Here is a 23,784-nt window from a genome sequence, read left to right as displayed (position 1 = left end):
TGTCACTCTATCACTGGACTGCAGCTTATTTGGTCACACAGCAGAACAAAAGCGTTTATATGGAAAATCATTTGCTGTTTACCATGGTTTCCCTGTTCCCGTACTTGCCTTTATGGGGAGATACCATGTAAAAAAAAAAATGTTGTTTAATCTATAGCCTAGGGAAATGAAATTTTTGCCGTTTTACGTAAGCTTTTATGCTGATTTCAAATATGTAAGCAGTCTTATAGTAAGTTGCATATTTTTCTGTTTCGTACCATTACATTGTGTAAAATACAGCTCATCTTGGGTTGACTTTTTCTGCCACCAAGCTTTTAATTAAAGTCAATAATGGCTTGTATGATTTCTCATTAACTGAAGAATGCAAGTAACTATTGATAAGGTATGCATAAAACATTTAAATCAATAATAAAATTGTAATGTGAGCAGTTTAAAAATGTCCAGCCCATACTAACTGTATATTAAAGTTCATGTAATTATATAAAATATATTACATTTCAAAGGAGATGATTGCACTCCTCACATGTTAAGGAATATGTGAGAAAAATTTAATCTCGATTTGGCCAACATAAATACCAATAACATGATATCCTAACAAGAAGTTGCCCAAAATTGCATCTGGAGAAAAACTCATTTTTAACGTAGAAATGAAAGCTCATTTGTTTGGCAAAGCTGTGCTTTTTAAAATGATTCCTTCTATTATGAGAGCTTGGGGATGGTTCTTATGAGCATGTGTCTTTGGTGAAAGTAATGGCAAGCAGCCAGGTGACAATATCCAGAAGGCTCCAGGCAATGATCTCTTCTTAGTTTTTTTATTTCCATTTTTCCAGTTTATTTATTTCCATCAAAGGCAATTTTAACCTAATTGAGGTTTACAGCTTTTTTTCTTCATAAAACTAAAACTAAATTTGTGAATACAAGTGAAAACAAGAAAACATGTAATTTAAGAAAAAAGCTTGCATTTTTTGAGTGGCATCTCCTCTTGAAAGTCTTTATTTTTCTTTTGGTGCCTTTCTTTTCTTCCATTCTGGGCAGCAAACCAGATGCTGTTCTGTTTAGCAGTCTCCACTTTGCCATGTCTGTGCACTAAATTCACCTTGTAGGAGGACTTGTGGAACGAGGAGAAGTGTCTGAAGACGCATCGTTTGTTTTTCTCTATCTGTGCAGTGCCGTCGGTAAAACCTGTCTCCTCATCAGCTACACCACCAATGCCTTCCCTGGCGAATATATACCCACAGTGTGAGTATCGATTCATCTTCATTAAAGCTGGCTCAACTGGGGTCACCATACTGGCACTTATTATTGGTTGTACAATGTTATCATGTGTGAACAGGGTCTCTATGATAAGCTGGGAACCACGTTCAGAGCATGTACGGCGCTCATGAAATGAAATATCCTACATAAAGATATATATATGTATTGTAGCCAGCAGCTCTACCAAATGCAACAGGTTTGTTGTTCTGAAGAGTTTTGGCAAGGTGCCCGGCAAGACAGCTGCAGCAAAGAAAACGGGCCGAGCCCACTACACATGAATGGCATTGTCTTTTCTCTTGCTGGCACACAGCTGATGCCAACGTGCACTGGTAAAATATATATATATATTGTAAATCTGTCGACTATGCCATTGTAATTAGCGAGACAGACACAACACCCACTTGTCGGGCAAGCTGTTTTATTCTGCCCTTCTCTTACTCTTCGCCACTCTAGCTGCCCATGTGCCTGAGCCCCAGCATTTTCTTGGTCATGACACTGTGTGTGTGTGTGTGTGCGCGTGTGCGTGTGTATGCATGCGCGTGTGCGTGTGTGCACGTGCGTGCGCAAGCTGTGTTGCTTGGAATGGGACACTAAACTTGTGTTGGTTTCGATGTGATTGTATGAGCGAGTGTGCCATGACCTGAAGATGGTGCAGTCAAAAGTATGTGTATTAACCCTAAATTGATGTTTTACTTTTTGAGCACCAACATGGCACCAGTGTTGGCACGTGATCACTGTGATGTCTTTTCTGGTGTATTTGGGTGCGAGGCACTGTTTGTACCATTTGGGACTTGTGAAGGGATACATGCTGTTTGTTGTTAATATCATTGACGTGTTTCTTTATCTTTATATAAGTGAAATAACACTACACTGGACATTTCGGATATATTTGAGGAACTTCAAGCCTTTGCTGAAAAAAATATCAACTGCTTGTATAAGCTTTACTTAATAATTCTACATATTAAGAACTCTACATATTAAGAATTCTACATATATAAGAACTTAATAATACTACATATTCTTGTTATTATTGCAATATCTATTTATTTATTGTAAGCAGAGTAAAATGAGTCATTTTTAAATATTTTAGAGAGAAAAAATTGTAACTTTGATTGCCGCTTTGAGTCCTTAAAAAGCATGCGATAATTCCTGCAAAGTTCTTAAATATCCTTGAATTTTTTCTTTGGAAGGCTGTACGAACTCTGTATCAGTTCAAAGACGATATTTATTTTTAGAAAAGGATCAATATTGCAGTGTACTGCACAGTCATTTGTGGATGCTCTTGGCCAGAGGGCAGTGCATAGTTTTGTATTTTTCAGCTTCTGTGCCTAATTCTACAGTACCTAGTATGTGTTATTTACAGCTTAATGAGTGATCACTTGTGGTTGTGAATATGGTACACCATGTGAGTGGGATGTCATATTTGGCTTTGGCATAGGTTCCAACTGCATTGAAACCTAAGGCTTTGTAGAAAGCTTAATTTCAAATAGGGTTCATATAGAGTAACCTGTCTGTACAATGTTGCAGTTGAAATATTTATGCACCATAGAAGACTAGTATGAGTATATGCTTTTGGTGTCTTCAGGAGGCGAAACTGCGCTTACTCGGGTGCCCTGAAAAAGTCACAGAATCAGGCACTTGAGTTACTATATATGCTAGCTTTAGGGAGTAGAGTTTTGTGTACCTTTTCCTTCGCTGCTATTCGGCGAGTGCTGTCACGTGGTGCAAAGTGACATTAAATGTTAAATTTTATGCGGTGAAGCCGACTTTATGTGCACGATGGCACGGCGTCTGCGCATTCTCTGCCCGCGCTGACTTCAGTCTCATCGTGACCACCTTTAGGAACTTTTAGCTTGTACGTATACTTCTTTACGTTACCGTGTTACCAGATGGAATCTGTGCATGTTCGGGTCTTTACAAAACGTAAACTTTTACGTAGCATAATCTAACTGCCGGATGCTTTACGTTTGCGGCGCTATCTCGTAAATCCACCTTTGTTCGTAGGAGTTCGTGATATCTGCACTGCGGAGACACCAGACATGCTTTCAAAATTGGCAAAAGTGGGAGCGCCAATAACAATTACATTTTTTCAGTCGAATTACCAAAGCTAGAGTTGCCAGAACATCGAAGCCGCAAATGTGGTAGCCTTTGAAAGACTGGATAAGTGGCGCCATCTAGCGGAGTTCAATGAACCGAGCAATTTCAAATTCTTTTTTTTTTTTTCAGAAACATTGTGCACTGTACATTTGGTGTAAAAACAGTGCAGCGGCGTTATTTTGAATGAGTTACCTTTTCAATCATTTTTGCCCAATTTATTCAATTGTTGAGTTAAACGTCCCAAGACCACCACATCATAATGAGACAGGCCGTAGTGGAGGGCTCCAAAAATTTCGACTATCTAGGGTTCTTAACGTGCTCCTAAATCTAAGCAGACGGGTCTCAAGTATTTTCACAACCTATCGCAATATACCGTCTGACTGCAATAGTGCAATCTTGCTCAATGCGCGCAAATGCGTCTGCGACACGCGGACGTATATGTCGTCTGCGTGTCGTCTGCGACACGCAGACGCAGGCGCTAGAACATCGCGCCGTATTTTTCTCCTGTCTGCGCGACGAGTGGCTTCACTGCACAGCCTTTGAAAATAATGGCGGACCTATGTGCAACTCTGCTCCAGCAGGGAGCATATGCAGTAACTCTATCGGGCACGGCACTTATGTGCCCTCTGTTGTGAAATTCCGTTAGCGGAGGAGCGAAAACTCGCACCACTCTCACTGCACACTCGTTCAAGGCCATTTGGCTCCGACTCACTGTTTGAGCTTCACGTCCAATTGAGTGTTTCAGTGCGTCTTCGCCAGCTCCAAATTTTAACGTGACAGTGTTGAGAGCTCCATTCGCAGGAAGGCCGGCACCGGGGCCGTTGGTTGGGAAGGAAAAATTAGCATTGTCGGTGACTGCAAAGCTGAGGAAGATGCAAATGTCTTCGGTTCTAGGCATGTTCTAAGTAGGAATCACACCCACGCATTCTTCATGCCATGCAGCTGTTCGGCTACAGAGCTACAACACTGCTGGAAGCTGCTTCGAAATTTAAAAAAAACTATGTCAATATCATGCAGTGTCATGTAACGTTACATGTGTGTATGTCATGTAACATGGCGTGGCAGAGTCGCGGTCTGAGAAGTGCTTCTCCCAAACGTCGTCATCAGGCGTCAGCTCGCGATCTTTCTCAGGTGTAGTGCGCACCCACACTTCCAACGTCACAGGGTCACTAGCAACTTTGATGGTAATTACCTTTTCTTTGCAGGATGCTTAATCGCTGTTACAGTTTGGCACAACACATTTCCACCCCATCCTCAAGAAGCATTGCTTGAATCCTGCAAAGCGCTATTCGTTGTAGCGGCGTGAAAAGTGCGCCATCGGTCAGCACAGCCAGTGTAATGCACTGAAGCCATTGAGAGCGCTAAAGAGACGGAAAGCCTGCATATTGCAAAGGGATTTGCGATAGCTTGTGGGGAACTTTCCCTCCCAAGGCCACCCATGCATGCCGGCGCACAATATAGTAGCGAGAGGCGCGTGCTTGCTGTACACGCCGTCTGCTCCTGCGCCTTTACTAAGAGCTCGTTTCAAGTGCTTTGTGGCTCGTAATTCTGGCAGTGTCAATGAGTAATTGCCGTAAAAATATTAGTCACACCTATTAATTCACATTACACGCAAAAATGTGAAAACTTTTGCAGTGAACGAGGCACTATCACGATTTTCATGCGTCGCGTTCATAGAAGCGCATGTAAAAGATGGAAACAGGCCAGAAGAGTCGTCTGTCGAGCGTTGCCCTAAACCACATCACTCTGTGATGCTATTGCGGCATCACAGAGTGATGACAAAGCAAGACCAATGTCATTGCTGTAACAGTAGGCTTATGATGTTTTGCTCAAAGTTTTCCACCAGTGTATCGTTTTTGCATTGCCTTATAGTGCAAATTCTTCAAAGAAAGGCTGTGTCAAGCTTAGATTTCAGGAAATAGTGTGCGATGTGAGACACAAAGCCAACAAAAAGGTCACCACCGCTTACTACACGACATGGGGTATTGCCAAATCTAGGCAGCATAGGTATAGCTCGTAGCCAAGGGGGAGTTGGGGGGAGGGGTTGAGCCCTTTCTCAAATTTTTCAATTTTGCTTGCATATATACACACGCACACCTACAAACGTGTGTATAAGCATGAACATACATAAAGTATGGTTGAACCCCCCCCCCCCCCCCCCAAAAAAAAAATTCTGGCTACACCATACACCCCTGCAAGGCAGCACCAGTTTACCTGTACCACCTCCACACAACTCAGAGATATTGCAAGTACATCTTGAGGCTAGGCGTGCTCAGTGTCCGAAACGGGATGAAATTGGTGTTTGAATTTAGTGGGAAACTTTCGTAACAAATATCTTGCTTGAGAGCATGCCAGGAAATGTTTTTCTTACAAATGTCTGCCCAACAGGTTCGACAACTACTCGGCCAATGTTATGGTCGATGGCAAGCCCATCAATCTTGGCCTGTGGGATACAGCTGGTCAAGAGGACTACGACCGACTTCGGCCACTCTCCTACCCACAGACGGTGAGTGGCACTACTTTGTTTGTCTTCACTTTCATTAGTGCTCGCTGCTTTAGTTTCGTTCTCTGTGTTCTGTGGCAGAAGCAAAACCTCGCCTTGAAAAAAAAAAAACTATTTCAAGCTTTGAATTGGGGCCCTTTCATTTTTCAGTACAAGAGATGAAAAGATCGAGAAAGTTATCGTGTATTTAGGAGGTAATTCGATAACAACATAAATTTTCTCTCTTTCATTGCTCTCTGATTGTCTAGCCTGGGTTGTACAAGGAATGTTTTAAATATCTTGAAGCAGTATTACCGAAGGGAGTCGTTCGTTAGTATACACACATGCAGTGCGAGAGATTTACTCTTTGCGTCGAATGAAACCTAAACAGCAGTAAGCCTTCTCAATGGTATGTAGTGCGCGCCGTCCACTTATCACCATGGACAGGCACGCATATATGTGCAGAGATGTTGAACAGGGTGCGTGCCCCTGTCAATTGCGATAACTGGACGGCGCGCACTAACCATCGCGAAAGCTTGCCGCTGTTCTGGTTTCGTTTGACGGAGATAGTACACTGCTGAATGGCGTATAGTCTGTTTGCCATTAAACATAAACAGAAATAGATACGTATTAAGCGTGCATAGGTCGGGTGCACGTTAAAGAATCCCAGGTGGTCGAAATTTCCGGAGCCCTCCACTACGGCGTCTCTCATAATCATATGGTGGTTTTGGGACGTTAAACCCCACATATCAATCAAGCGTGCATAGGTCACTGACAAAAACAAAGAAACAGCGCATTGCATCTCAGAACATTTTCGTTTTTCATAATCTTGTACGAAATGCAGTATCTGTTTTTAAAACATATATATTTTATGCTTCTCCTCGCCCTGTGTAATAGCCTGGTACAGACTAACTTGCATATGTTGAACTCACTAAGAAACTGAAGTTAATTGGATATGCCATATAATTTTATATGAAACTTCTAAACAATTTTTCGTATCTTCTATGCAAATTTGGGTGGACAAGTTTACTTCATGGAAATGCATCACAGTAATGCAAAGACGGTTGCTTAAAGCAACACACTGTTTTTTTCTTATTTATTACTTTTCAGCAGTTTGCAGTTGGCGGTGGGTGTTCTATACAGGGGAAGATTGTAGGCGAAGAAATGCGGTAGTGTTATAGCGGTCCTTATCATACGACTCACTCACCGAAAGGCACGCGGGAAAGTCCCCTTTTTGTGCCCTGCCGCGGTGGTCTAGTGGCTAAGGTACTCGGCTGCTGACCCGCAGGTCGCGGGTTCGAATCCCGGCTGCGGCGGCTGCATTTCCGATGGAGGCAGAAATGCCGTAGGCGCGTGTACTCAGATTTGGGTGCACGTTAAAGAACCCCAGGTGGTCGAAATTTCCGGAGCCCTCCACTACGGCGTCTCTCATAATCATATGGTGGTTTTGGGACGTTAAACCCCACATATCAATCAAAGTCCCCTTTTTGTGAGGGAAAACAGACCTTTTGGGGCACATTGTGCTGCCCGATGTTCAATATGTTGTGCCTGTTTTAGATGCGAAGCATCTTTCGGCAGAGTTCAGTTCGGTGTGCGGCATGACCACCGTTTAGCATGTGCACAACAGCTAGACGAAGCACTGTTGGGACGTGCTGGCGTGTTTCGGCATGTGTAAAGGGCTAGGTAAGGAGAGTGCAAAGGGGCCTCTCCCCCTTACACTCTCTCAGCAATCATGTGATTGTGTTAGGGAATGAGATTCTGCATACATGCGATGAACCAATGCGTTATGTCCTACTCAGAACGCACTGGCATGTGCCAACGCGTCTGGGCCTACATAAGTGGCTGTGCAAGAAGCTGTGGCCTTTCCCCTTTAGACTCAGTAATAATGTGGTGGCGTTGGGAAATGAGATTCTTCAGACGCGCGATAAACACACATGCTCCCGTGTGGCGTGGCAATAGCCCGTTTGGTGTGCTCCAACAAGAGTTCGGGATGAGTAACGGCCACAAAAACTGCAGTGAATTTATGGTGTGCTCCATTTGCAAGAATGTGTTAACATCAAACAAGGCGCCCGTCATGAATGGAGCTTTAAGTTGGCCCATGCGCTGCTGTGCATGCTACTCATAATTGCCTCTAGTGGGAGTGTTATGAGAAAAGGAGGCTTCGCCGTTCTTCTTCGGTAGCATGTCGTGAGGGCCAACGCCGGGCAAGGAGCATCCAGGCAGGTCCAAGGCAAAAGGCAGCCAGAAAGAAACAAAACGGTTATATTTACAATGCATGTACAGAACATGGACGAGGAAGCCTCTGACGCTCCATGCATCGACCTATTATAGGCGTCGAGACCCTCGAGGAGGAGGGTGCACTACCACCGGTGAGACGCGTCCAGCGTCTGTGACGGACGCTAACAGTGTCTCTGCAAGGGATGCCAGCACACTCGTAACAGCAGATGGCATATTTTTTGTTTGATATAGCCGTAAATTTTTGTGTGCATCGACGTTAAAGCATTGCCATGTTCTAAAATAGTTCATTATAAAGGATAATACGATTTAGCTAAGTTTGATTAATTAGTGTTGGCTATTTTTGACTTGCCTTGAGGTGACTTTTTACAATATAGACAAAGAGTAGTGGTAGTTTTGCTTCTACATTGAAAAATTTTTGTTCGAGGAACTCCTAATAAACGTGAGTAACATGTTTATTACCGTTGATTTACTGATTAAGCAAACATTTTGCCTTGACATTGAAGTGCCAAGGCATCTTGGCCACGACAGTTGGATGCAAGAACGCCGAAACTGAGCATGCAATGGGTCCACATTAAAGAAACACTAAGGTACAATAAAATAGCTTGAACTGGTAAATTTTTTGTTTATCTCTTTTGTTGTGGATCTCACCATCACAGCATCATTAGTAAGGGAGATAATGAAGTTTAAAGTTTAATTCTTGAATTTGGCACAGAGGAATGTTGTAGTTGGGAACTTTTTGCTAAAGGTTTGCACCCCTTTTACGTTTGTGTGTTGGTATGCACATGTCAAATTTGGGTAGACGGGGAGGGGGATAGGGGAGGTTGGACCCTCAATGTTTCCTTTGGCTATGCTTGTAGTGCAGATCATTCAGCAGCCGAATGCCCATGGAACAATGCTGTTCCAAAATTTTTTGAATAACAAATAGAATTTCCATAACGTTTTGTGTCAACTTATTGCATAGTCGCGTTTTTTTCTTCGTGCACTTCCCCGCTTACAAGCATCTTTTTGCAGCCAGTCTCACGGTGTCTTTAGTATTGTGAAAGAGTAATATACTGATTTGAGAGAAATTCATTTTCTCTCAAGGCATATTGTAAGGGGACACTGATTGTTGCTAGCGTGTATTTAAAACTATGCGTCTCCACTCAGTGAGTGAACTTTATTGAGTTATGCAAACCAAAGAAAAAGAAAGCAGTTGTTTGGGAAGGAGGGCTTTCGGTTATAAAACACGCTCCTATGGGGCCAACAGTTGGTCTTTGGCGCCTCCTTCAAGGTACTCTGCTGCAATAGTGATGTGTAATGTTTATTGCATTAACAGCCACTGTTTTTTTCTCTGCAGGATGTCTTTCTCATCTGCTTCTCTTTGGTCAACCCAGCATCCTTTGAAAACGTCAGGGCGAAGGTGAGTGTCTAATGATGCCAGTGAAATTCATTTGACAACAACTGGGCCATGCGCTAGGGCAGACAGCTAGTAAGATAGTATTTACAGCTATACCAAAGATGATTGCATGTTAGCTTAGTATAACGATACTATAATAAAGGCTGTTATTATTAGCTTTTCACATCTCAACATCTCCTGAGATATTAGAGCTTCTTCGCTTGTCCGTATACTTTTCACGTTATTGTTTTACCAGAATACCTGATGGAGTCTTCATATGTCTGTGATCTTTAGAGAACATAGGCTTGCCTTCACAGAACGTAAAACAACTCGCTGGATGTTTTACGTTTACGGCGATATCTAGAGAATTCACTTTAGTCTGCTGCTAATTTTTATATATCTGCTTCATGAATATTTCAACCGCCAAGCCAAATTAAGCTAAAGTGCATGCGTCAATTACGATCATGTTGTGTAAGCCAGATTTCTGAAACTGGGGTGACTGTGGCCTAGGATACCAAAGCTGAAAATGTAAAATGCCTAAAGTTCCTGAAAGGCAAGGTAGATGGTGCCATCTCATGGGATTAAGATGAACAAGGCAAACACAAAACTTTTATTGTAGAAACATTGTGCTTTCTACTTCTGGTGTAAGTTGCTTACAGCTTAATAATTAGAACTTAGTTGTCTTTATCATTACTTTTCTGTCAAAAACTTAGGTGAAAGAAATACGTCAACATTTGCACAAACTATCATAAGTAGAGGCTGGATTTTTAAGCGCGAGAAATCGCATTCTAAAAGCCAAAAATATCCAGGCAAAACACAGTTTTAGGCCCCCAAAATCGTAAATATAGGCACTATTCATTTTTAAAAAAATTCATGTGTTCGAAGAAACACGTGCATGACCTGTGTCTACGACAGAAAAGAGAGGGAAAAAAAAAAGGTGTTATAGTTTATCATGGCACATGGTGCCAGTGGTTTATCATAACCATGCAATAGCCCTTTTTCCCGCATGGTTTGCAGAACACGGTCTTTCTTATTGTCTAGCATGGTGGGTTAAGTGTCCACCATCGAATAAAGAGGCTTCTGGGTCTCTGGGTCTCTTTCTTTTCAACATGGCTGAGAAGGGCAGCACATGAGCAAATAGGCAGTGCTGCAAACCAGCCAAGTGCTTCGAAACTAACGCACGCAGTGCGTTAGTTTTGGTGTCTCCGACACTGCGATCTGGAAATTCGATGATGGATCTCTGAAACCACGTGTGATACTTTCAATTTTTAGAAACTAGGCTCTCCATAATTTGTGATGTAGAAATATTTTTCCATATAAACAACCTCCCTAAAATTAATGTGAGAAAAGTCAATTCAATTATTTTTATCAATTAGTCATCCCTAAATGATCTGATAAGTAGCAAAATTTTTTCGCCTCGGCCTGGGAAACGCCCGCGAAGTCAAGTGCCTACCTATTATAGCTTTTCAAGGAAAAATTTGTTTGTGTAAAAAAGAACACCCCGCATATTTTACGCATTGTCATGGCACAAAACGAAAACTGTGATCTTGCTACAAAACTGATTAAATATTTGAAACCAGCATAAAAATAAAAGCCCATAAGTAGAACGATAATTTTTATTGCCTTAGCCTACAGATTCACGAAGTTTCTTTTTCGAATCACATCTCCCCTTTAAAGGGCCCTCACAAGGGTTGAGCATTTAGAGCTTGCTGCTTGCTCTTCATCTCACGAGCGCACACTTCAACATGGTGGAGGTATTGTACAACAAGGAATGGTCCTGCATACCTCACAGTAGTATACCGGACACTGCGAGAATTATTCGAGGCGACGTGTAATTTGTACAATCTGTTGCTTCAATAGAAGAATGAAATTTGATATAAATGTTAAAAGATACAAATGGAATCTGTGCATCTTTTTTATTTTTGTACTTCGAATCGAGCTAGATACGAGACTATGCTGCCTCTATTTCATTTGAATTAGTGCTCTCGCTATTCACGCGTCGTGCTAATGCCAACCCTGACAACTCTTGGCGTGCTTTTGGTGCATGGTTCCTTAGAGCGATTCCAGCAGTGCAACTCTGTGTATTGTGGTATAGATACTTGATCCGTGCCAGCCTCTCCAAACATGCGCACATACTGCGATCCATCCCACAGAAACAGGCAGTACACTACAGAGAACACAGAAAAGACACAACCCTGCTCGCATTCGCGACTTGGCTTGGGCATGCGGTGCGAATGTAACCTTGCATGTGCACAATGTATTGATGCGACTGTGTCGTGTGATCATTTGGTTCCAATTTGTTCCGATAACGAAGATGGAAAAAAGAAATTTGGCTTGCAAAGTCTACATGGGGCGAGTGGCAAAGGTTTCAAGCTCACCTCCTTGCATCATGCTTTGGTGACTTGTAATAAAACAATTGAGTGTCTAAAACTTCTCATGTGACCTGGTGAAGTGCCCTTTAAGAAGCGAATGGCAAACAAAGCGAAATCCACTTAGACATCTGTACCCCCCCCCCCCCCCCTCACGTACACTCCACGGACGTCCCTCATTGGTCTTGCATTCAATCTCCATCTTCCTGCGGCTGCACAAAGGTACCTCCTATTCCTCCCCCCCTCCCACACGTCCCTCGACACGCTTGTTTTCAAGACAATGCTTAAATTCTTTGGAAGCACTGGACTGAAAAACGGGCCGTGAAAACCGCCCACCACGTTTTCGGCCATGGACACCTTTCTCCTCTTCTTCCCACCATTATTTTCCCCTCCCCATTTTAATGTGTACGCTGGGAGGCGCTCCCACCTCTGGTTGCAAGTTTGGCATCTCTTCTTGTCCTCTTCCGCCCCTCTCATTCAACTGCTTGCGCCTGTCAGTGCGGCGCCTTCAGCTTGTCGGCGTGTCCCATTTCACGGCTGCTAGTGGTTGCTTTCTGCAAGTTTGTTGAACTAGACAAGTACGTTGCACCCAATTGAGTGCCGAAAAGATCAATTTGGCCCAATAATATTAGTAACGGTCCCCGCAACTGTACTCTATAGCAAAATTTGAGGTTAAGTAGTGTTCTTATAGGCACTGATTTCAGGCATTTCAGGCACTTGTAAAAATTTAAGCACAGATGTCAAAAATAAGCATTTATAGGCACTATATAAACGCTATTAGAGCCCTCCTTAACCTCTAATTCATGATCATATATCAAAATGGCACAATAAGAATGCAAGGAACAAAATAGGCATTTTTCTAAAATTCGGCCCCTTGTGATAAGATGTTGAAGCATATACCAGACTAATGCACATGCTAAAAACCTCTATCCTTATTTCACTGCAATGTTTATTGAGTACTGTCTAAATTATAGTTTAAATGCAGTGATCACCATTTAGTGCTTTAACCAGATGTCAAGGTGTACGCTTATGTACGTACCTAAACATTTTGGGAAGCTGAAAATTCGCATTCTGGCAACACGGTAACATTAAAAAATATACTATGTAAAGACTAAAAACCTTTATTTAAGTGTGGAACCTTATTTACCCACTTCTCCAAGTTCAGATTGATTGCATAAAAGCTTCTGTGCTACCACAAAAACCCGGGAATAGTCTGAGGTGCATTTATTGGGATAGCAAGCACAAGAAAAACTGTTTTCACCCTAATATAGCCTGAGGAAAACAAAAAATGAATAAGTTTCACTCACACACTTATTCATTGTTGTCTGACGCATCTTATTTTGAATCTCCCTTGTCAGAGATGTCATTCTACAGCACCTCACCTTAAGTGCCATCAAGGGCGTTTCAAATTGTGCACTTCTTGAAGGCATGACAAATGAGGGCCTCGGGAATGCTAGCCTAAGCTTCAGCAATCTCCGTGCACAGCACAGCCAGTGATGCCCATTTCAGCTGTATGTTCGGGGTCACCTCTGTCTCTCCAGACCTTATCCACTCTATATACATGCAGTTGATGTGGTCCTTAAATGGATTATTTAGGCACGCATCAAGCGACTGCAGCCGAAACGCCCTCCCTAGGTGACAACAACCTCATCAGGACTGTCGCACAGCAGTCTCTTCAAGGAGTCGACACTGAAATGCGTCAAGCACTAGTATTGATGGGATCACCAGCAGTGCTCCTTTGCTCGCAAAGTCTGTCAATTACTGTTCAGAAAACACTCATTTGTTCGGTCTGCAAGAAGTTTCTCTCTGGCTGCTGCACAGAAGCAGGCTTTCTTTTTATTTCCCCCAACTGCGAATGCTTCGCTTGTCTGCGCTTGCAGCACTATTGTGGATGGTTTTGGCAGCTGTCATCACCTTTCTTTTAAAGGCAGCTGAATACTGCTTTCGTGGCTCTCACATAGCAAGAATCATGTTCGTCGTGATGTAGGACTAACGCTAACGCTAACGGGTCTAGTGGCTAAGGTACTCGGCTGCTGACCCGCATGTCGCGGGTTCGAATCCCGGCTGCAGCGGCTGCATTTCCGATGGAGGCGGAAATGTTGTAGGCCCGTGTGCTCAGATTTGGGTGCACGTTATAGAACCCCAGGTGGTCGAAATTTTCGGAGCCCTCCACTACGGCGTCTCTCATAATCATATGGTGGTTTTGGGACGTTAAAACCCACATATAGAACCCCAGGGGGTCGAAATTTCCGGAGCCCTCCACTACGGCGTCTCTCATAATCGTATGGTGGTTTTGGGACGTTAAACCCCACATATCAATCAATCTATCAACGCTAGTGCTAACTAACACAGAGGCCTGATGATGATGATAGTGCCACACTGCCGAAACAAAAACGGAATTCCCGGCTGAAAATTCTTGGCATCCGCATTATAGCACAGGGTCAGATTTTGCATCATAAAAAAACCATAAGAAACAACCCTGAACTATACACGATTTTTTTCATGGTATTTTGCATTCATGCATTCGAGTCCTACATTTCTATCAAACAAGGCAGCCTTTCGTGTTATTTAACCAGCATGATAGTCCTATTACCTGTGATGAATTCGCAGATAGTATACTTCACAGCTCAGCTAGTCTTTACTACTACATTGCTTCACAGCATTGCACAGCAGCATTTTGGTTAGGCTTGTAGTAAGGCCACCATATGTATTATCCCATCACTAAGAGAAAAAGTGATTGCAGTCTGCCAGCTTGCTATTTTCATCTGTACATTCACAGAGGATACACAGCTGCACTTAAACCTCGACAAATGCCTCTTACATGCTGTGTCACAGCATGCCTATTCCGTAGAATGAGTTCTCCGCTTATTGAGCAGTGGCCGGCACAACTTAAATGAAGCTTTAAAGGCATAGCACTAGTGCTTTAGGGATGACAGCACCGTATAATGTAAATTGTAAAGCTATAGAGTCACTTTTTCCTAATGCTGCATTTCTTGGGATAAGTAACGCGTCATTGCATAAGCTGGCAAGCTCACTCAGTAGACAAGGCCCTCCTAGTTGTTGAACTTGAGGGTTTACAGTACTCATGGATTCAAACACGATGATTTGGAGCTAAGTAGTTCGCATTTATTTGCTTAAACTGTTTTCAGTTTGTCATGTCGGCAACACGTTGACTCTAACACTAAAATCAGAGCCAATATTACCTTCATTTTCCAGATTTGTCATGGCACGACTAGGTTACCTCAAGGAACTGCATATACAAGTTGTACTAAATACTTTGTCTCATTTCAGCCTGTAAGCACTGTAAATTAGCACTGCAATGACTGATAAATGTACCCAGATTTCGATGTGGCTGTGGTAATTTGAGCCAGTTAAAAATTCTGTAACATATTTTCACTTGTTGTAAGACAAGTTGCTTTGTCTAATTTTAGACAGCCGATTGACAGAATGGTCAAGGCAGGCATTCTTATACATTGGCAAATGATCGGTGCAAGGAGCGTCTAACGTTTTTTTCCCTCTTTTTTTCTGGTATTGAGCAGTATGCACATTTACAGAAATATGCTGAAATCCCCGTCAGTCTCCACTCGAACGAGTCCCTCCACGTAGACTGTGACAACTTTTTCTACTTGTACATTGAGTGACTTTGTTCCAAACTGATTACTGTCAGTTTCTCCAGTTTGTGCTTGCTTTGAGTTCAGGCACTTAGCGAGAACATATTTTCTGGTTTAGATCTGAGGAAATTCGGAATCAGGTACGGTTTCTTGGTTTAGGAATGGGTTTTGTTGGGCGCACTGGCACAGTTTCCACCATGATAAGCTGCATGAAGCTTGCCGATACGACTGACAAGTGAAAGGCAGTGTGAGGTGCGCATATGTTCACTGAGGCAGTTGTGAAAGATGCAAGCATCTCGCCAATTATTTACACGATTTGACTGAAGTTTTGCTGCTCTTTCTTGAGACAATTGACCTTGGACGCTGCAAATCTACTGGCAGTGTCGATAACTGTTAGCGCAAGATCCAATATGATGTCAGTCAGTTCGGCAAGACCTGACCGCACACGGGAACTGTGACGACAGCTGTATATATGCTAGCTGGAAGATTCTGCAGCAACAGCTCGTTCAGTATGGCTGTGTTTAAGGAATATGCCATGTCACCGAGCAAAGGCTGAGAATGATGCAGAAACGGACCTATACGTTTGTCACCAAGTTCTTAAGTACTCCAGTGCTGCTGCATACAGAGGTGTGTAGGTGGGAGGAGGTGGCAAAGAAGAGCCTCTTTGATTGTCCTGTAAGGCGTTTCACTCCATGGCAGCAGAAAAAGTTGCATTGTGTGTCCATTGGCTGTCGTAGCAACACTTCAAGGAGCAGCTCGTACTTTAGAACTTCCGAGGTGATGCAACTCATGCGGCACTCTGCTTCATTGAACCATAATGCAGGATTGGAAATTCGCATCTGTGGTAGTGTGATGGTATACTGTAGCTCACCTTTAACACTTGTGAAAGGTCCACAGTACGGGTGTATTTGTCGATAGTGGCGGTCCAGCGATGTTGCTTTGAAGGTTGTGTTCGATGCCTGGTCACCAGTAACTGCAGTCAACCAAGCACAGTTGAAAATTTCACAACTTGTATTCAGCTTTGATTTCTCGATCATAATCTTCCAGTCTATCTTACATTCCAAGCTCTTACTCTTTTCCCCCATCAGCTTACGTGATTGAGGAGTACTCTGCTAGAGGAAGAAAACAAGGAAAATACGAGACTGTGTACATCACTGCGCATACAGTCAGCTTCTTATCCGCATTAATGCGAGGACCATGCTGCTGCCTTTCGCTTTACAGAAGTGACATAAAATCTTAGTGTCTGTAAAAGCATTTAAAAGGTTTTTTCACTTAAAGAAAAAAAGAAAAGTTCTATGCATCTCTTTGAGGTGAATCATTACGAGTGGGCAAAACACTGGGGATCATTATTATCGTAAATTGCCTGTGGCCTTGCCTTTCGTGGGCGAGAACGCTTTCACGATTCTTTTCATCCATGGCAGAAAGAATGTGTGGTCTGGAACGCGCTTATTCTTTGTGATCAGCATCATAATCATGACGTATAGTGGGGGCCTTGCATGTGCTGTGCCGTGATTGCTGAAAGATTATGTGTGGTCTGCAACACACTTATTCTTCGTCATGAGTGTCATTGTCATTGTTGTGGCATATAGTGGGTACCTTGCATGTAATGCAATAGCACGGAAAGGCGGGCTAGTTGGTTTGGCTGCATAGTGAAACTTTAGGGCACACAACACGAAGGCACAGATGAAATGTTCACAAGGGCCAGTGCAGGTCCTTGTGGGCCTTTCCTCTGTGTGCTCGAGTTGTGTTCACAACACTTCACTGTGCACTTTGCATGTGCTGTGCCATAATGTCAGGATCATTGTCATCAGGTACCTTGCATGTTACCTTGTACCTTGTAGATACCTTGTAGTGCACTTATTCTTCGTCATTTCGTGAAGTGGGAACCTTGCATGTCCTGTGCTATGATAACAGAAAGAGAGTGTGTGGTATGCAACGTGCTTATTTTTCGTTGTCATCAGCGTCAGCGTCGTCACGGAACATAATGAGTACATTGCATTAGCTGTGCCGAGATGGCATTGTCATCGGTTACCTTGAATGTGCTAACGTGCTTATTCTTCATAGCATGTAATGGGTACCTTGAATGTACTGTGGTGGACAACGAACAACTCTAGACCGCGATGTGCCTCACCCCTAAAAGTAACACTGCTCTTTGTCGTGTGCAGTGGTATCCCGAGGTGAGCCACCACTGCCCCAACACACCCATTATCCTTGTGGGCACCAAACTGGACCTTCGAGAGGACAAGGACACCGTAGAGAAGCTGCGTGACCGCAAGCTCGCCCCCATCACCTACCCGCAGGGGCTGGCCATGGCCAAGGAGATTGGGGCTGTCAAGTACCTCGAGTGCTCGGCCCTCACCCAGAAGGGACTGAAAAACGTCTTCGATGAGGCCATCCGCGCTGTGCTTTGCCCGCAGCCCAAGCCCAAGAAGCGGCGTCCCTGCTCACTGCTCTGAGTCCCTCTATGTGGCTGTTTCTGCTCTTACTCTTCGAATCTGCTCGTCTAGGCGTCACTCACAGGCGGGGGCATGGCCGCCTGCGAGCATTCTCTGTTTAGGCGCGAGCTGCTCCTTGTTTTTCTTCTCCTCCGGCTTGCCTACATTGCGACCTTCTCATAGTTTTGTTTTTCTTCTCTGCACTAGCTCATCAGATCCATGCTGGTCATTTGAACTAAGTGCTGATGCCCATCCGTTGTGCTCAGGTGATGTAGCTTGATGATGGCATGCTGTTCTTTTAGCTGGAGTTAGGAAATGTATTTGGTTTTTAACGGATAGTGTTTGCTAAGTTAATGTTTCTGCTCGTGAGCCATTAACTGCTGTCGTCTGCTGGCAGTGCTGACAAAGCTTGTTGAGGCTTTACCTAGCAATGAGTGCCCATTCAAGTGTGGGCGCTTTTGTTTTTACATATGATGATTAGCATTTTTGTCATGGTAATTTTTTGTAGCACTTATTGTCACCGATTGCCAGTGTTGCAAGCATACTATTCGTTTGCTTTATTGCCAATTGTCGACTTTTTGCCTAATTCAACTCATCCGTTCTCATCTGCAGCAACTTTATACACATATGAACCTTTTTTGTGCCTTCGTACATACACGAACTCTATGACAGTTTTTTTCTTAACTAAGGCCGTGAGCAGCTGGCCTGACCTGTGGACCAGCTGGCTTGTGTCCTTTCTACCAGTTAATATTCTTTAAGGTGTTAGTTTTTTCTGCATGTGCTAGCTAAGCTAGAATGCAAAAAACTTCTCCTGACATTGAAAACCATTGCCTAGTATCAGACTTACGATGCTGTGAGTTTTGCCTACGAATTGCAGTCACTGCTTGTGACAGAAAAGCTGCAAATTAGTTTGTGACACTGCCTGCAGACGATAGCGTACATATGCAAAAAGTCTTACAAATATGAAGGGCCCACTAATTATGTGCCTCTCAACGGCAGATGTTGAATGGCACTGCGACGCCATCTCACCTGCACTTTGTGCCGCAGGAGTTGATAAAACATATCGCCCGACAGGAAGTGCAGCGCATGCGTAAGTGCATGCTGTTCGGTGCAATTTGTGTTGCTTGCCGCGATTTCGACTTAGCGCACTGTTGGCCTAACTAGGTGATGAAAGAACTGTGACCTCCTTTTTTTTTTCTTCTTGACTGACAAGTTGCCAAATGTGACAGATGGTGTAATGCAAGCCAGTAATCTAGCGACTTGGCTTGGCAGTATGGAGTGGCTTTGTAGTGGACCGGCACGCAGCCGGCCGTGATGCGAAAGTTTTTAAAGGATGTACGCTGCGCCATCCCACGTAGGGCACTTGAGTTGCATCCCAATGTGCAATTGTTTTTCGCAGCGGGATGCCAAGGCTGTTGTGACTATCGAAATGAACTTTTTTGACAGTTGTTGGGTTTCATCGCTGTCATTGCATCGTGCGTTTTTTGCATTCATCCTGTCACAAGTGACGCCCCTACTCGCGTGGCTTGCCCTTATTCGTTTCGCCCTCCCACCGTTTCTCGAAGGAACGTGCTCCCGTCTCATCTTACATGCATAGCGTGGTTTTTTGTACAAAAAAAGAAACAGTTTTCATATACAGGCTTAGGACAGCGACAAGTACGCTGTATACTTTGGACCTTTGCTACTTCCTAACGAAAGTGCGAGGCTTAAACTAGGAACAGCATTTCACTCTAAAGATTTTTCATTCATGTTAAATGTTGATTTTTTTTTCTTGTGCCTTTATTTAACCAGCAGTGTTGTGGTCGATCTTGTATTTTGGCTGTTTAAGTATGAGGTCACTGTCGTTTCTGACTGTACACCCATTCTTAGTTATTCTGACTGTACACGGCCTCTGCTACATGGAGGCCTTGTCAGTGACATTGATATAGTTACAGTCAATTCTGGAGTGACATAATTAGCCTCCTGTCTCAATTTAATTAATTAAATTAAGTTGGTAATATTGTTTTGAGTGTAAATAGAGCATTTCGTGGCATTTCTCAGCAGGATATTATTTTGTAGTTTTTTTGTGACAATTTTACAGTAAGTGCATCACTATGTTGTGGCACAAAAACAACTATTTGCGATAGAAATGCTGGTATTCAGTTTTATTTTTCTTAAGATCTCCCACCTCTTTGCAAAAGCACGTGTTAACATTTTTCGGCTGTGGCTTTGTGCTGGTGATGTTTTTTTCTTTGTATTCGATCATTTCCACTACGCTCCTGAATTAAGATTTTTTATTATGCGCAAGTGGTGAGAATTGCCCAAAGTTTGCAGCGCAGTGCCGCAACGTCTGTTCTTGGCATACCAACAGCACTGTCAAGTTGTAGACGACACGAAATGCTGTACAAACCTTGTGAAGGAAGGCCTGTCAAGATGTTGCGCTATTGTTCAGTTACTGTAACGAATTATACGGTTGTTTATCAAACATTGTCATGCGTAGTGTCTTTATTTGGTAGTGGGTGTGGGGGGACGTAGAGGGCACTACCGCCTTGATCATGTAGTACGTGCTTACAGAAAAAAGCTTCAGATCTGGTCGCCAACATCGGGCACCCCAAATGACAAGCACTTTGGGTTCATATGATTCGCCTGCACAGCCTGAACCAGTTTATGAGATGCTGCACCCAGATATTAATTTTTGTTCATTCAATGCTGTGGAACTTATACAGGTTCAAGCAAGGTGAGGGTAAAAACAAGGAACAAACAAAGCAAACATAAACATCGTTAATGCAATTCGGAACAATCACAATTTCACAGAAGGCAACAATGAATTATTGCGGTCAGTGTGATGAGAAAAAATGGAATACTTATGCTGATGTAAAATATGGTGTCACTAAATTAAGATGATGGTGACGAGTATGTTTCAATGTTGAAGAGGGAAGATAAGGTGAAGGGTTAATTGCTAGTTGTCGATTCCAAAGGAGGTAAAAAATTGGGCAGATCCCACGTACCTTGGGAATCGATGTTATGCGAAGAATGCGGATGGAAGGTGAACGTATTTGATTTTTCTTGAGCAGAACGTTATGAAGCGGCGCTATATATATGTACAAATCTGCGCGCACACATATGTTAAACAGCCGCATATGTTTTATATTAGCAGTTGTTTACAGTTGCATAACAATGCCAAGAGTGACATGGATATTAGAAACACCAGAAGCGGTAAGCTGATGTGATGCACTGGTGTGCAGGAAGATGGTAGCCCTGAACACTGGTACGGAAATCAACTTCAGCAGATGGTGCATAACTACAATTTACATTAACCCGACATGACAGCTGTATCATAGGAGTACATATGTAATGTTTATGAAATTGAAAAAGCCAGTACTGCAACCACAATTAACTTTACACGAATTTTAGGGTCTATTTGAAAAGTATATCCGAGGCTTGGTGTGGCTCTGTGGTGGAATACTTCATTACCACGCAAAATTTTATGGTTCGATTCCTGCTGGGACACTGATATTTATTGTTTGCATTCATCCGGTCAACGCTGCCTATGGCAGCTTTTTTTTAACACTCAAGCGTTACAAGTTACCCATGTGTGTTCTTGCCATTCCTGGGTGAATGATTGTGACATTATTCATGTTATGCGTGTCATATCGGTCAAACCATCTCAACCTCCTGTTCTAATTTTGGTGTACCGAAAGTTAAGGGAGTGATCATGAGAGCACCCAGGCGTAGGTGGGTGGGGGCACTCACGGGCAGATGGACTTCTGGCTGGCTGGCTGAGAGGAAGAGTCGTATGAAGAAAAAGCCTTTTTGTTTTACATTCCCGAGACTAGTAAAGTTTTTGGTAAAGGGTCCCAGACAACACATGCATGTTCAATCTTTAGATCAATTATTTTGAGCAAGTGTAATTTTACAGCTGGAGACAAATGTTTTGGCTTATGCTTTAAAAAGAATAGTTGGTGGTATGCAGAACAAATATCTACTTGTCTATTCCACGATAAGGTATTATCATGGAATAAAGACACCTATGTATCTGTATAGGCTTTCCTCATACAGGGGTAGTGGTCCTCGCCTATATGTAAAGGAAAGGGGAGCTTTTCGGCGAAAGAAAAATACTGTTTTATTATTATTAGGCTCCATATTCTATGTGTTGCACCCTTCGAGAAATTCAGCAATTAAGGTGGTACTGATCGTTAGCTGAAGTGATTTCATGGAACAAGACAAAATCATCTCCAAACAATCTAATTTGAATGCTTGGATCAATTACAATAATTATGATTAACGCACAGCGTATGTATGTTGCCAGCGTATGTTGCCAGCGTCTGCGCCAGAGCCTCCCTGTAAGGCAGCCCAAAACTTGGCATTGAGGGAACAGTGCACTACTGACAAAGTTCATTTGTTACGACACGAAAGGAAAGGAACCACAGGCATGAAAAAAATGTGTCGCTTTCGGCAAAAGTTGCGAATTTGGTCACCCACTTCCGGCAAGTCACTTTTTCATTCAATTAATTTCCATTTGTCGTAATTGCTGGACTTCAACTAAAAATCATGACACGGGACGTAAACAAGCAGTGTAACTTTCTGGAACTACAACAGTCCTGCTAGACAGCCAAGTCTGCCTTTGACAACCTGAGGACGATGAACAGGTCACCTTTGAACGAGCATCACTCTTGGCCCAAGAATGCCAAAAAAAAAAAAAAAAAAAACTCGATGCCAGCTTGCTTCAACGTAGAACACCTGCTAAATCCGAAGAAAACTAAAGCTCTTTTTTCGGGGTAGGAAGAGGCTGAGCATGCAGATGTGCACATTTTAGAAATAAAATTACAATGCAAACACTTTGCAAGTTGACACACATACTCATGCAGGCACCCAAAACGTTCAGTACTGTACGTGTACGATGCGCAGCTAGACCAGCAACAAGCTCTTCTATAGGCAGATGTGTTCGAGTGTCACTTAAGGCTCTGTGTGCCACGGCAAAAATCGAGAGATGGGGGGGGGGGAAGAGGAATGTCACAGGCCCGGTATACCACCCCCTGGCTACGCCGCTACCACTCGCAAACAAGTATGCCTTCAAACATTTATCTCCAGATCCATGGTCGAGAGTACAAGATACACAACCAGGCAATAGGTGGTAGCAGTGAAGCAGATACACAACCAGGCAATAGGTGGCAGCAGTGAAGCACCACATTATATAGGGGCCTTGGAACCACCCTTATCAGTGATGGTGTCTGTTGCCCTTATAGAATTCAATTGAAGTTGAAACTCCTGACTTGTCGAAAGGCAGGCAAAGCTGTATATAATGTAGAAAGACAACAAAGGAAGCAAGCGAGAAATTGAGAACGAAATTTGAGCGAACAAAAATGAGCAAAAGAGAAATAAATACAAATAATGATCTGCAAAAGAGGAAAGAAAGAAAACCAAAGAGAAATAAAAAAGGCTTGACATCACGCTTTCAAGCTTTGCATCACTAGTGCAAATATGCCGCCTTAATTTTTTTATTTGCATTTGTCAGCAATTTTCAATCATGTGCAGGCATCTAATGTCTTCTATTGCTTTGTGCCAACACGGTGTAAAAATGTTCAGGTGTTGACACTCCGCGCGCCTGAGCAGACAAAGTATGGATGGATGGATTGATATGGCTGTACCCTTAGATCGGGCGACGGCTAACGCCACCATGCCGTAATACTTAGTAAACCAGAAACTAGATTTATCTTCTTTTTTTCTTTTTGAAATAGTGAAGTTGAGGACTGGTACTTTGCAGTGAAGGGTTTAATTTTCACTCCTGCCTTGATTTTAGCCACAAATCAGATAATCTCCTTCTAGTTATTTCTACCCGCTTAAAGTCTATTTTGCCCTCCCTGTCCTTAAACCCCTGTGCTTTGAAAAACTCTGCGCCATCATCCTGAACTACAGCCCTTTAGAGAACATTATCAGGAGTTCG

The 23,784-nt window shown here is 43.0% G+C and overlaps 1 protein-coding gene across 1 annotated transcript in view; it reads left to right on the top strand.

The window, feature by feature from the left end:
- Positions 1-18,338, top strand: part of Rac1 (ras-related protein Rac1) — a 41,787-nt gene extending 23,449 nt beyond the window's left edge. Inside the window, exons 2-5 of the mRNA XM_037431363.2 lie at positions 1,168-1,239; positions 5,740-5,857; positions 9,408-9,470; positions 17,592-18,338. Of these exons, the coding sequence (XP_037287260.1) occupies positions 1,168-1,239; positions 5,740-5,857; positions 9,408-9,470; positions 17,592-17,882 (544 nt within the window). The 3' untranslated portion in view covers positions 17,883-18,338. The remainder of the gene's footprint in view (positions 1-1,167; positions 1,240-5,739; positions 5,858-9,407; positions 9,471-17,591) is intronic.
- Positions 18,339-23,784: the final 5,446 nt, after the last annotated feature.

Source organism: Rhipicephalus microplus, chromosome 7 (genome assembly GCF_043290135.1).
Source record: "Rhipicephalus microplus isolate Deutch F79 chromosome 7, USDA_Rmic, whole genome shotgun sequence".
NCBI lineage: Eukaryota > Metazoa > Arthropoda > Arachnida > Ixodida > Ixodidae > Rhipicephalus > Rhipicephalus microplus.
The sequence above is the reverse complement of the archived record's forward strand: the minus strand, read 5'-3'. Positions and strand labels throughout refer to the sequence as shown.